This window comes from Schistocerca americana, chromosome 10 (genome assembly GCF_021461395.2).
Source record: "Schistocerca americana isolate TAMUIC-IGC-003095 chromosome 10, iqSchAmer2.1, whole genome shotgun sequence".
NCBI classification, from domain to species: domain Eukaryota; kingdom Metazoa; phylum Arthropoda; class Insecta; order Orthoptera; family Acrididae; genus Schistocerca; species Schistocerca americana.
In genome coordinates this window covers 100,197,681-100,211,825 of record NC_060128.1, presented here as the reverse complement: position 1 = coordinate 100,211,825, position 14,145 = coordinate 100,197,681, and the positions used below count along the sequence as shown (strand labels likewise).

Here is a 14,145-nt window from a genome sequence, read left to right as displayed (position 1 = left end):
GTCCATGTTTCACTTCAATACATGGCTACACTCCATACAAAACTTTCAGAAACGCCTTCCTGACACTTAAATCAATACTCGATGTTAACAAATTTCTCTTCTTCAGAAACCCTTTCCTTGCCATTACCAGTCTAATCCTCTCCGACCATCATCAGTTGTTTTGCTCCCCAAATAGCAAAACTCCTTTACTACTTTAAGTGTCTCATTTCCTAACCTAATTCCCTCAGCATCACCCGACTTAATTCGACTACATTCCATTATCCTCGATTTGATTTTGTTGATGTTCATCTTATATCCTCCTTTCAAGACACTATCGATTCCCTTCAACTGCTCTTCAAAGTCCTTTGCTGTCTCTGACAGAATTACAATGTCATCGGCGAACCTCAAAGTTTTTATTTCTTCTCCATGGATTTTAATGCCTATTCCGAATTTTCTTTTGTTTCCTTTACTGCTTGCTCAATATACAGATTGAATAACATCGGGGACAGGCTATAACCCTGCCTCTCCGTTCCCAACCACTGCTTCCCTTTCATGCCCCTCGACTCTTATAACGGCCATCTGGTTTCTGTACAAATTGTAAATGGCCTTTCGCTCCCTGTATTTTACCCCTGCCACCTTTAGAATTTGAAAGAGAGTATTTCATTCAACATTGTCTAAAGCTTTCTCTAAGTCTACAAATGCTAGAAACTTATGTTTACCTTTCCTTAATCTTTCTTCTAAGATAAGTCGTAAGGTCAGTATTGCCAAACGTGTTCCAATATTTCTACGGAATCCAAACTGATCTTCCCCGAGGTCGGCTTCTAGTAGTTTTTCCATTCGTCTGTAAAGAATTCGCGTTAGTATTTTGCAGCCGTGACTTATCAAACTGATAGTTCGGTAATTTTCACTTCTGTCGACACCTGCTTTCTTTGGTATTGGAATTATTATATTCTTCTTGAAGTCTGAGGGTATTTCGCCTGTCTCATTCATCTTGCTCACCAGGTGGTAGATGTGTGTCGGGACTGGCTCTCCCAAGGCCGTCAGTAGTTCTAATGGAGTGTTGTCTACTCCCGGGGCCTTGTTTCGACTCAGGTCTTTCAAGATGATGTAAAAACTGGGACTTTGAACGGGCGCTGATGACTGTGCAACCAATCATAAGAGGCGATTTGCCTCTCGTGACGTCTAGTGGCCAGTTCCGCATTACACAGGGATGTCCGGATACTTTTGATCCGATAGTGTACTCCAGATGTAGATGGAGAGGTAGAAGTAGGAAGTGAGTCCAGTCCCACTAAAACTGTTCCCCCCTCACACGATGCAGTGACTGGAATGGAGGGTAGGCGCGATACCTCGAAGTCCTCGCTGGAGCCGGCCTGGTTCTTGTAGAAGAAGTGCGCCGCGACGAAGTGTTCCAGCAGGACTCCAGAGCGAGGGTCCACCTGCTTCTTGGTCTCCAAGATGGCGGGCAGGGTGTCCCTGCCAGCGACCACTCGCCCGGCGTAGAAGCCGTTGCTGACCATCACCGAAGGCTCCGTGTGGGCCAGCCTTGTCTTCGTCCAGTAGTACTCTGCTCGCAGACAGACACAGCAAGTAAAACATTAGCGCCAAACTATCACGATCAATGAATTACAACCTTATAATTAAATTGTCATCAAGACATTTGTCTTTGTCTATGATAATGATGGAATCTGAAGAAATGGAATATTTCCCATAGCCAGGACTTGAACCTGGGTCCACTTGTTCACTAAGCAGGAACGCCGACCATTACACCACCATAGCACTAGACTTAACACTACTGCATGGACTACTCACGTCGATTGCCCTCCCTACTACAACTGATGCCTAAGAAGGAGAAAATAATTGAAGTTTGTGCTGGGGAGGGCATCGGAAATGGGTAGCTTGTGCAGCAATGTCACCCACGGTGGTATGGTGGTGTAGTGATTGGTATTCCTGCCTAGTAAACAAGGGGGCCTGAGTTCAAGTCCCAGCTGTAGCACAAGCCTTATTTCTTTATATTCCATCATCATCATAAATTACAATCATCTAATGTGAGGGCGAGCAGTTATTCCTCCAACACGTCAGCTAGCTCTGGAGAAAAAGGACATTTTGGAGATTGGTCATTGACTTATTATGAATTTTTTGTTTATTTTTGACACAATCAGTGATACAGTCTTAACCAGCTTCAGCCCACAATTGCCAACTGTATATGTAGATGAATTTCGGGCATTACGATTCACCATTTATTTTTGCAGTTGTATCTCGAAATTGAACTCATTGTTAAGTCCCATACACATATTACCGTGAACTACAACTATTCGCGAAGAAGTGTCTGTATTTCTCTTAGCAGAATATAAGAAGTCTTACCATCGAGAAAACGTTTATAAATATTTGTAGTTGGATGCTAATATGGTATAATCGTGAAACATGGAAAAGAGTTATAAAAATGCACGCAATCATGCAAATTTGGGAAAAGTATTTTGCGTACGGAAAACTAACTTTTGAGATTACTCTTAATTAATACTCGTGAAACAATTAATTATCAGTAACAGAAACAATAATTTGATGCGATAGCAAATCACTTAATTATCTTACATCCAAAACAAAGATCTGAAACAGTCATCTATTTATGTACCAGATATGATTCAAATGGTTCAAATGGCTCTGAGCACTATGCGACTTAACTTCTAAGGTCATCAGTCGCCTAGAACTTAGAACTAATTAAACCTAACTAACCTAAGGACATCACACACATCCATGCCCGAGGCAGGGTTCGAACCTGCGACCGTAGCGGTCAGATGTGATTCGTTTAATATTCATCTGTCTGCACAAGTCACAAATCCAATCTTCGTTGTCAGCACCTGAACAGTCAGGATTGGTTTTATGGCATACCAGACATTCCATATTGTGCCACGTATCATACTGGACATCACAACACGACCAAGTCTACTCATAGCCAATAATCTCTCTCTTACTTAGTAAATTTCATCGTTAGTGCATATTTGAAATAATTATTTCATATTTTCGAAAGCTTACCGCCAAAAATTGTCAAACAACGAAAACAACTTCTCTGTGCGTAAGGTACACGATGCTGCACATTATTAGCCCCATATTCCATATATATATATATATATATATATATATATATATATATATATATATATATATCACGAAATAAGCATCAAACGAAAATACTACAAAGAACGCAACTCATATAGCTTGAAGGGGAAAACCAGATGGCGCTATGGTTGGCCCGCTAGATGGCGCTGCCATTAGTCAAACAGACATCAACTGCGTTTTTTAAAATAGGAACCCCATTTTTATAACGTATTCGTGTAGTACGTACAGAAATATGAATGTTTTAGATGCGCAAAAGATCGATATCGTGTTGACGTATGGATATTGTAATCAAAACACCCAACGGGAATGTGCTATGTATGCTGCTCGATATCCTGGACGACATCATACAAGTGTCCGGACCGTTCGCCGGATAGTTACGTTATTTAAGGAAACAGCAAGTGTTTAGCTACATGCGATCGTCAACCACGACCTGCAAGTAATGATGATGTCCAAGTAGGTGTTGTAGCTGCTGTCGCGGCTCATCCACACAACAGTAACAGACAAACTGCGCGAGAATCGCGAATCTCAAAAACGTCGGTGTTGAGAATGCTACATCAACACCGATTGCACCCGTACCATACTTCTATGCACCAGGAATTGCATGGCGACGACTTTGATTGTGGTGTACAGTTCTGCCACTGGGCACAAGAGAAATTACGGGACGATGACAGATTTTTTGCACGCGTTCTATTTAGCGACGAAGCGTCATTCACCAACAGCAGTAACGTAACCCGGCATAATATGCACTACTGGGAAACGGAAAATCCACGATGGCTGCGACGACTGTAATATCAGCGACCTTAGGGGGTTAATGTATGGTGCGGCATTATGGCAGGAAGGAATATTGTCCCCCATTTTATCGATGGCAATCTATATGGTGCAATGTGTGCTGAATTCCTACGTAATGTTGTACCGATGTTACTACAAGATGTTTTGCTGCATGACAGAATGGCGATGTACTTCCAATATGATGGATGTCCGGCACATAGCTCGCGTGCGGTTGAAGCGGTACTGAATAGCATATTTCATGAGAGGTGGATTGGTCGTCGAAGCACCATACCATGGCCCGCACGTTCACCGGATCTGACGCCCCCGGATTTCTTTCTGTGGGGAAAGTTGAAGGATATTTGCTATCGTGATCCACCGACAACGCCTGACAACATGCGTCAAGGCATTGTCAATGTATGTGCGAACATTAAGGAAGGCGAACTACTCGCTGTTGAGAGGAATGTCGTTACACGTACTGCCAAATTCATTGAGGTTGACGGACATCATTTTGAGCATTTATTGGTTCAAATGGCTCTGAGCACTATGCGACTTAACTTCTGAGGACATCAGTCCACTAGAACGTAGAACTACTTAAACCTAAATGACCTAAAGACATCACACACATTCATGCCCGAGGCACGATTCGAACCTGCGACCGTAGTGGTCGCGGGGTTCCAGACTGTAGCGCCTAGAACCGTTCGGTCACCCCGTCCGGCAGCATTTATTGCATTAATGTGGTATTTACAGGTAATCACGCTGCAGCAGCATGCGTTCTCAGAAATGATAAGTTCACATAGGTACATGTATCACATTGGAAGAATCGAAATAAAATGTTTAAACGTACCTACGTTCTGTATTTTAATTTAAAAACGTACCTGTAACCAACTTTTCGTCTAAAATTGTGAGCCATATGTTTGTGACTATTACAGTTGTAAGTAGGCTGTTTAGGTTTTTATGTTGGTAACGCCACGTAGCGCTCTGTATGAAAATCACTGACTGTGCTGTGTGCAGTCTGTGGCTGGTTGGCATTGTTGGAATATTAGCTACTGTAGTTTTGGGCAGTTGGCTGTTAACAGCGCGTAGCGTTGCGCAGTTGGAGGTGAGCCGCCAGCAGTGGTGGATGTGGGGAGTGAGATTGCGGAGTTTTGAGAGCGGATGATCTGGACGTGTGTCCGTCAGAGACAGTAAATTTGTGAGACTGAATGTCGTGAACTGATAATATATTATGGCTTTTGAACACTATTAAGCTAAATATATGGTTTGTTCTCTGTCAAAATCTTTCATTTGCTTACTATGCCTGTCAGTAGTTAGTGTCTTCCGTAGTTTGAATCTTTTATTTAGCTGGCAGTAGTGGTGCTCGCTGTATTGCAGTAGTTTGAGTAACGAAGATTTTTATGAGGTAAGTGATTAATGAAAGGTGTAGGTTAGTGTTAGTCACCTCCATTCTTTTGTAGGGATTTTTGAAAGTCAGGTTACGTTGCACTAAAAATATTGTGTCTCAGTTTAAGCACAGTCATTTATAATTTTTCTAAGGGGACGTTTCACGGTGCCATCTGTCACAAAGTGATCCAACTAAAACATTCATATTTCTTTACGTACTACACGAATATGTAATAAAAATGGGGTTCCTATTTAAAAACACGCAGTTGATATCCGTTTGACCTATGGCAGCGCCACCTAGCGGGCCAACCATAGCATCATCTGGATTCCCCGTTCAAGCTAGACGAGTTTAGTTCTTTGTAGTTTTTTCGTTTGATGCTTATTTCGTGAGATATTTGGCCCGGTTACTATCAATGGACCACCCTGTGTATTGTAAACACCAACGGTCCTATCACACTTTCCTGTGGTAGTCCAGATATTACCTTTATATCTGTCGATTTAATTCCGTTAAGAGCGACGCGTTGAGTTCTATCTGCAAGAAAGTCTTGAATGCAATCGCAATTTTTCTCCGATACTCCGTAAGTTCGTATTTTTTCCATTACACGGCATTGCGGGACGGTGTCAAACGCCTTACTGAAGTCAAGGCCGGCCGGAGTCGCCGTGCGGTTCTAAGCGCTACAGTCTGGAGCCGAGTGCCCGCTACGGTCGTAGGTTCGAATCCTGCTTCGGGCATGGATGTGTGTGATGTCCTTAGGTTAGTTAGGTTTATGTAGTTCTAAGTTCTAGGCGGCTGATAACCTCAGAAGTTAAGTCGCATAGCGCTCAGAGCCATTTGAACCATTTGAAGTCAGGGGACACGACATGGACCTCATCGACGTTGTTGTGTGTGTTAAATCTTATGGGACCCAACTGCCAAGGTCATCAGGCCCTAAGCTTACACACTACTTGACCTAAATTGTCCTAAACACACACACCCATGCCCGAGGGAGGACTCGAATCTCCGCCGGGACCAGCCGCACAGTCCATGACTGCAGCGCCTAACACCATTCGGCCAATCCCGCGCGGCAGCGCCGGTGTTCACTGCGCTCTGGACCTCATGGAGGCATAGAGCGTGCTGAGTTTCGCAGGATCTCTGCTTGCCGGAATCAATGGTGGTTTTTATAGGGGAGATGCTAATTTTCCAAAAACGTCGTAATTCTTGAGGATAAAACGTTGTAAGATGTCGTGGTCTCCTGACCTTCATTGCTTACATATTCCGCCCACACAATCATATTCTGCACATCAAGACGCTTCATTCGAACCCAAACTCGATAAGATAAAGTCAATGTTGTATGAATTCATGAAAACGATATGCAAATAACTAATAAATCGCAAGTGCGCACCGTGGCTGAAATATTCGAGGCTGGCGTACACACATACGTTCCAGACACACGACGGTCACAGGAGCTTTTAGTCCGAGAGAGGCAACCGCACGCCAGGAGGCCAGTCCCAACCCATCTATATCGGCCGGTGGCCGCCCGTGGAGCAGACAGCGTTCACCCTGTGTTCGGCTTAAAAGCAAATTCCGAGACAATGTGTGGGAGCGGCCAGCCTACGGATTCTTTACACATAGCACGCAGCTTCAGAGATTTTCACAGGGAGACAGCAAACGCCCAACGCTGATACTACAGATTTCCGGATTGGTCGCCATAAACGAAACGTCATTCTCCCGTTTCAGAAGAGCAATGCTGACTGGCAGACGATATTTCTGACGTCTTGAGCTGAAGGAGTAATGGAAGAGACCGAAAGATATACCCCTTCACGTCTGGCATGGAGAGGCGCCGTTCTGTTGTCGCTCTTGGAGCAAGGGACAAGTGTCTCCTCAGTACTTCACTGGGAGAGCACCTCTGTCGAGAGCGAATCGGAATGTGACTATATATTGAATCCTTGCGATTAAGTGTTGTTCACTGTGTTGGCCGACACACTTATCATGCGGTGTGAATGGACAGAGTTATAGTTAAACTCCTGCGAGTGAATTTTTGAGCGGCATCGCGGTGGACTGATTATCTGACCGGTGCACCACGCCAATAGACTAGGGGCGAATAGGGATCCTTGACTTCTTCAAGGCATAGGGAGAGTTTGATTGGCGAAGGTCAATCCAGATAGAACTAGAGTTATCTTATTTGTCAGCAGCGAGCGGCGCAGACAGCAGTCATCGCAGCATACGGTATTGTGCGCTACAGCTATTGCGAGCCCCATATTTCCTCCACAACAATACACTTCACTGTATTTCACACGCGACAGCCTCGACCGTACCTAGCAACATTCTAAAGGATAATTATTCAAGTTGAGTAGGCGCACCTCTCAGCCATTCTGCCAAGTCAACAATCATCTTAAACTTTGTATAGAAATTTCATTAGCGAATCCTATCCTTGAGAGGTAACTTCGCATCCCGAAAAGAGCCACGATATAACTTGTTCAGTTCATAACTAAAAGTGCCATTGTGATTTCTCAGAATTTTTGCAAAATAAATAATAATTTTCGTTAGTTTAATATTTTTCGTTTTTCGTACACTAACTAGCACTAATCTAGTACCCAAATATACGACTAGTTACGTAAGAAATTTTGTGAATTTTTGTGTCGTTTCCTCACAGCGGACGACTCCAGAAGATATTTATTGCTGAAAGTTTTTCAAGCATTTAGAACGTTAGGAGTGTCTGTCTGACTTCTGTAGTAGTGTGGGGGTGGAAATTGCATCTTGCAGGAGTCACAGGGTAAAGGGTACGTCTCAGATTAATCCGTTGCGCAGAATAACAGAATAGCAGATCAACCGCACGCTCACAACGTGTACGGCTTACCTGTTGCATCTGGAGCAGGTGGTGCGGACGGCGCTGGAGCAGAGGCGGCCCCGTCTGACGCTGGTTGAGGTCTGGGTCTTGGAATGGGAAGCTGAAACACAGACAGGGACACCGTTTTAGTATCGGGAAGGTCGCTACACATTAAGGGGAGTACATACGGTGAAACTGGTCAAAAAACTTTGAAAGTTGTACGCCTTTGATTCTCCGGTGTGCATACACGAACTCTTGAGTCTTGAGATATTGTTATCAGAAGGATAATGCACGACCGCATGTTGCAGGTCCTGTACGGGCCTTTCTGGATACAGAAAATGTTCGACTGCTGCCCTGGCCAGCACATTCTCCAGATCTCTCACCAACTGAAAACGTCTGGTCAATGGTGGCCGAGCAACTGGCTCGTCACAATACGCCAGTCACTACTCTTGATGAACTGTGGTATCGTGTTGAAGCTACCAGTACACGCCATCCAAGCTCTGACTCAATGCTCAGGCGTTTCAAGTCCGTCATTACGGCCAGAGGTGGTTGTTCTGGGCACTGATTTCTCAGGATCGATGGGCCCAAACTGTTTGAAAATGTAATCACAGCTCAGTTCTAGTATAATATATTTGTCCAATGAATACCCGTTTATCATCTGTATTTCTTCTTGGTGTAGCAATTTTAATGGCCAGTAGTGTACGAAGTTATGTTAAATGAAATTTTAAGTTATTCAAATTTATTAACAGCCGTCAACGTTTGACTCAGTCACGCTTTAGCTATGTAGTTTATATTTCAAAATTCGTTTACAGTCATAGCACTGCTGTCCTCCGATTGTCGCACGATGCGCAGTATGAAAATGGCTGAAGCTGCAGCCTGCTCCGTTGTGAAAGACGCGTGTGGAACACGGCTAACCCTTTGCCTTACGATTTAAGTTCCGGCAGCGTGATCCGTAAGTGGCTGCAAAGTACGGATGCGCCTTACCATTACCGGCGCTTACACACGCTAAAGCTAAGTTGCACTACGCCTGGTGGCATCCGAAGTCGTGCAGACGCCTTCGGGATCTGCTATGTGGGCTATAGCTCCCCCCCCCCCCCTTAATGGAGTACCATTTTATACTGGATAAAATGACTTCAGAAATGGGCGAAGATATTACTTCAACAGATTCAATCATTTTTTTTATAATTATATAGCAATATGGGTTGCAATATCTTTCAAACACATTTTAAGAAAAGAATAAGAGCAACATACTGCTTACTATCTAAACCAATAAATACCATTTAACTTAAAATGGGTGTCTTATTATTTATTAATATACACTGGATGTATATTAATGTTGTTGTTGTTGCTGTCTTCAGTCCTGAGACTGGTTTGATGCAGCTCTCCATGCTACTCTATCCTGTGCAAGCTTCTTCATCTCCCCGTACTTACTGCAACCTACATCCTTCTGGATCTACTTAGTGTATTCATCTCTTGGTCTCCCTCTACGATTTTTACCCTCCACGCTGCCCTCCAATGCTAAATTTGTGGTCCCTTCATGCCTCAGGACATGTCCTACCAACCGGTCCCTTCTTCTCGTCAAGTTGTGCCACAAACTCCTCTTCTCCCCAATTCTACTGAATACCTCCTCATTAGTTATGTGATCTACCCATCTAATCTTCAGCATTCTTCTGTAACACCACATTTCGAAAGCTTCAGTTCTCTTCTTGTCCAAACTATTTATCATCCACGTTTCACTTCCATACATGGCTACACTCCATACAAATACTTTCAGAAACGACTTCCTGACACTTAAATCTATACTCGATGTTAACAAATTTTTCTTCTTCAGAAACGCTTTCCTTGCCACTGCCAGTCTACATTTTATATCCTCTCTACTTCGACCATCATCAGTTATTTTGCTCCCCAAATAGCAAATCTCCTTTACTACTTTAAGTGTCTCATTTCCTAATCTAATTCCCTTAGCATCATCCGACTTAATTCGACTACATTCCATTATCCTCGTTTTGATTGTGTTGATGTTCATCTTATACCCTCATTTGAAGACACTGTCATTCCGTTCAACTTCTCTACCAAATCCTTTGCTGTCTCTGACAGAATTGCAATGTCATCGGCGAACCTCAAAGTTTTTATTTCATCTCCATGGACTGGCTCTCCCAAGGCCATCAGTAGTACTAATGGAATATTGTCTACTCCCGGGGCCTTTTTTCGACTCAGGTCTTTCAGTGCTCAGTCAAACTCTTCACCCAGTATCATATCTCCCATTTCATCTTCAACTACATCCTCTTCCATTTCCATAATATTGTCTTCAAGTACATCGCCCTTGTATAGACCCTCTATATACTCCTTCCACCTTTCTGCTTTCCCTTCTTTGCTTAGAACTTGGTTTCCATCAAAGCTCTTGATATTCATGCAAGTGGATCTCCTTTCTCCGGAGGTCTCTTTAGTTTTCCTGTAGGCTGTATCTGTCTTACCCCTAGTGAGATAAGCCTCTACATCCTTACATTTGTCCCCTAGCCATCCCTGCTTAGCCATTTTGCACTTCCTGTCGATCTAATTTTTGAGACGTTTGTATTCCTTTTTGCCTGCTTCATTTACTGCATTTTTAAATTTTCTCCTTTCATCAATTAAATTCAATATTTCTTCTGTTACCCAAGGGTTTCTATTAGCCCTCCTCTTTTTACCTACTTGATCCTCTGCTGCCTTCACTACTTCATCCCTCAGAGCTACCCATTCTTCTTCTACTGTATTTCTTTCTCCCATTCTTGTCAATTGTTCACTTATGCTCTCCCTGAAACCCTGTACAACCTCTGGTTCTTTCAGTTTATCCAGGTCCCATTTCCTTAAATTCCCACCGTTTTGCTGTTTCTTCAGTTTTAATCTACAGTTCATAACAAATAGATTGTGGTCAATGTCCACATCTGCCCCTGGAAATGTCTTACAATTTAAAACCTGGTTCCTAAATCTCTGTCTTACCATTATATAGTCTATTTGATATCTTCTAGTATCTTGTATATTAATGTACCACTTACAATAATCGTGAAAGCTAAATATGCCAGGTATGCCTACCAACACTTAAATTGCTAACCCCAGACAAAAACTTCAAAATCGCCGGACATCTGGGTCATTCTGTAGACGCCTTGTTGTGCTGTCAACGCCAGCGGGTGCGCGTCACCTACCGACCGGTAGATATAAACTAGACATAAGAGTTACAGGAATTTGTGAAAGCGCGTTATACAGACGCTCATGTTGAAACATAGTGCGCGTTTGTAGTAAGTAATATGGACGTAAATTAAGACTGTTTTAATACAGCTCAATGAGTAGAAGGCAAATGATATTTAAATTATTCAGTTGCCTGGTGAGCGGGGCAACGTCGTGGTGCATAAGATCACCGACTGTTGGCGGCTTCTCATTATATCAATAAAGAAGTAAGGAAAATACAGGGTGTTCCAAAACGATCATTACAGCTTTGATCAGAGATATTCCAGAAACGAGTTAGAAGGTGATGGTTCATTTATATATACGTAAACTTAAAGGGAAGCCTCTGTTATTAAATTTTAAAAAGGAACCAAAAATTGATATGATAACCGAAAAGTCCGAAAGAGAAAGTAAATAAAATAACTCAAACCCGGAAACTGAGTGTAAAATTCATATAACGGCTGCAACCGAGTGGATAAACCGACTGCACGAAAAAACAATCGACTGACCAATCGATTGTTAAAAACAGTCAGTTGTCCTCCCAACTCTTCCACGCGCTGTCAGCGAACACTTGTTTCCCGAGTACGATTGTTGATATTACTGAAGTGTGTAACTGAGTAGAGTGACCGAATCATGCGTCGTGAAGTGTCGATTTTTTTTCTAAAATAATAGTCTAGTAGAGATTGGAGTGAGCGTTTAAGGACGTTGCTGCAGTGAATCGCAAGCTAACGGATTATTTTGGCAAACCTGAACGTAGGGCCAAAAACTCTCGTAAGGAATCTGAAGCTTGCGCTATAGAACTGGAATCGTGACAGGCATGTTCATCTAGAGACTGCAATTTCGACAACACAAAACAATTAGTTCTTAATTTTAAACAACACTTCCTTCATTTTACTGAGATTTTTTACTAGTAGTTATTAGTTTAATTATGTAGGATTAGCGCTATTATGTTTAATCGATAACTAATGATAAGAACACATCTGCTTGAAAACATAAAAAGTGGGGGTCAATATTTAAAGACGCCATTCGTCTATAAGGAGGTAAAATATTTTCTGCACAAACCTGCATTATTTAAATATTTTGTACTGAAAAATAACACTCTATTGTTGTATTTTTTTACTAAAGCTGGGCATACGTATTTTTGGTATTAATAATATCGAAAAAATTTGTAAGATGTGAGATGGTGGTTGTTTATTCTGTGACTGAGGACACAACTGTGTATGCTGTAATGACATTTGTTTAATGTTGCAAACTTATAAGAGATATACACACTTTTACACAGTTTACAATGAGACAATGTTAAGACAGTTGTGAAAATGACGCGTCTTGTCCTCTGAAACTTAACTAATCCTAAAGACAACAATATTAAATTTTAACCATAGGTTTCTTTACAAAATTATCCTTACAATTACCTTATGATGTTGGTTAGTGCTACGATAAATTATCCGCTTCCGTTTCAAAGTTCGGTTCTATTTGCGATGACAATCAAGTCTATGGAGAATGATTAGTTTTGTGACAAGTAGAGCAAAACATTACACAAGGTCCCTCGAGTGTACAGTGGACACAAGCTGGTGAACCAACAAGTTTACACCTCAGCACGCGGTATTTATTTTTGCTGTGATGAGCTATCATATGCATGGCCGCTCTCTGCCTCTGAAATTCCTGTTGTTGTTGTTGTTGTTGTTGTGGTCTTCAGTCCAGAGACTGGTTTGATGCAGCTCTCCATGCTACTCTATCCTGTGCAAGCTTCTTCATCGCCCAGTACCTACTGCAACCTACATCCTTCTGAATCTGCTTAGTGTATTCTTGGTATCTCTTGGTATCCCTCTACGATTTTTACCCTCCACGCTGCCCTCCAGTACTAAATTGGTGATCCCTTTATGCCTCAGAACATTTTAATACCTACTCCGAACTTTTCTTTTGTTTCCTTTACTGTTTGCTCAATATACAGATCGAATAGCATCGTGGAGAGGCTACAACCCTGTCTCACTCCTTTCCCAACCACTGCTTCCATTTCATGCCCCTCGACTCTTATAACTGCCATCTGCTTTCTATACAAATTGTAAATAGCCTTTCGGTCCCGGTATTTTACCCCTGCCCCCTTCTGAATTTGAAAGAGAGTATTCCGGTCAACATTGTCAAAAGCTTTCTCTAAGTCTACAAATGCTAGAAACGTAGATTTGCCTTTCCTTAATCTTTCTTCTAAGATAACTCGTGGGGTCAGTATTGCCTCTCGTGTTCCGACATTTCTACGGAATCCAAACTGATCTTCACAAAGGTCGGCTTCTACCAGTTTGTCCATTCCTCTGTAAAGAATTCATGTTAGTATTTTGCAGCAGCGAGTTATTAAACTGATAGTTCGGTAATTTTCACATCTGTCAACACCTGCTTTCTTTGGGATTAGAATTATTATATTATTCTTGAAGTCTGAGGTAATTTCGCCTGTCTCATACATCTTGCTCACCAGATGGTAGAGTTTTGTCAGGACTGGCTCTCCCAAGGCCGTCAGTAGTTCTGATGGAATTTTGTCTATTCCCGGGGCCTTGTTTCGACTCAGGTCTTTCAGTGCTCCGTCAAACTCTTCACGCAGTATCGAACCTATCATTTCATCTTCATCTACATCCTCTTCCATTTCCATTATATTGTCCTCAAGTATTTCGCTCTTGTATAGACCCTCTCTATACTCCTTCCACCTTTCTGTTTTCCCCTCCTTGCTTCTAACTGGGTTTCCATCTGAGCTCTTGATATTCATGCAAATGCTTCCCTTTTCTCCAAAGGTCTCTTTAATTTTCCTGTAGGCAGTATCTATCTTACCCTGAAATTCCTATAAAAGCTTATTAGACCTCTGCCGAATTTTTCCCTATGTTTCTCGTTATGCGAGAAAATATATACTCATCCC

At 42.3% G+C, this 14,145-nt stretch overlaps 1 protein-coding gene across 1 annotated transcript in view; it reads right to left on the bottom strand.

Annotated features, from left to right (window-relative positions):
- LOC124552716 overlaps nucleotides 1-14,145 on the bottom strand; it is a 71,190-nt gene that overhangs the window by 30,528 nt on the left and 26,517 nt on the right. The window contains exons 2-3 of the mRNA XM_047127057.1: nucleotides 8,079-8,169; nucleotides 1,326-1,543 (exon numbers count right to left, since the gene is read on the bottom strand). Of these exons, the coding sequence (XP_046983013.1) occupies nucleotides 1,326-1,543; nucleotides 8,079-8,169 (309 nt within the window). The remainder of the gene's footprint in view (nucleotides 1-1,325; nucleotides 1,544-8,078; nucleotides 8,170-14,145) is intronic.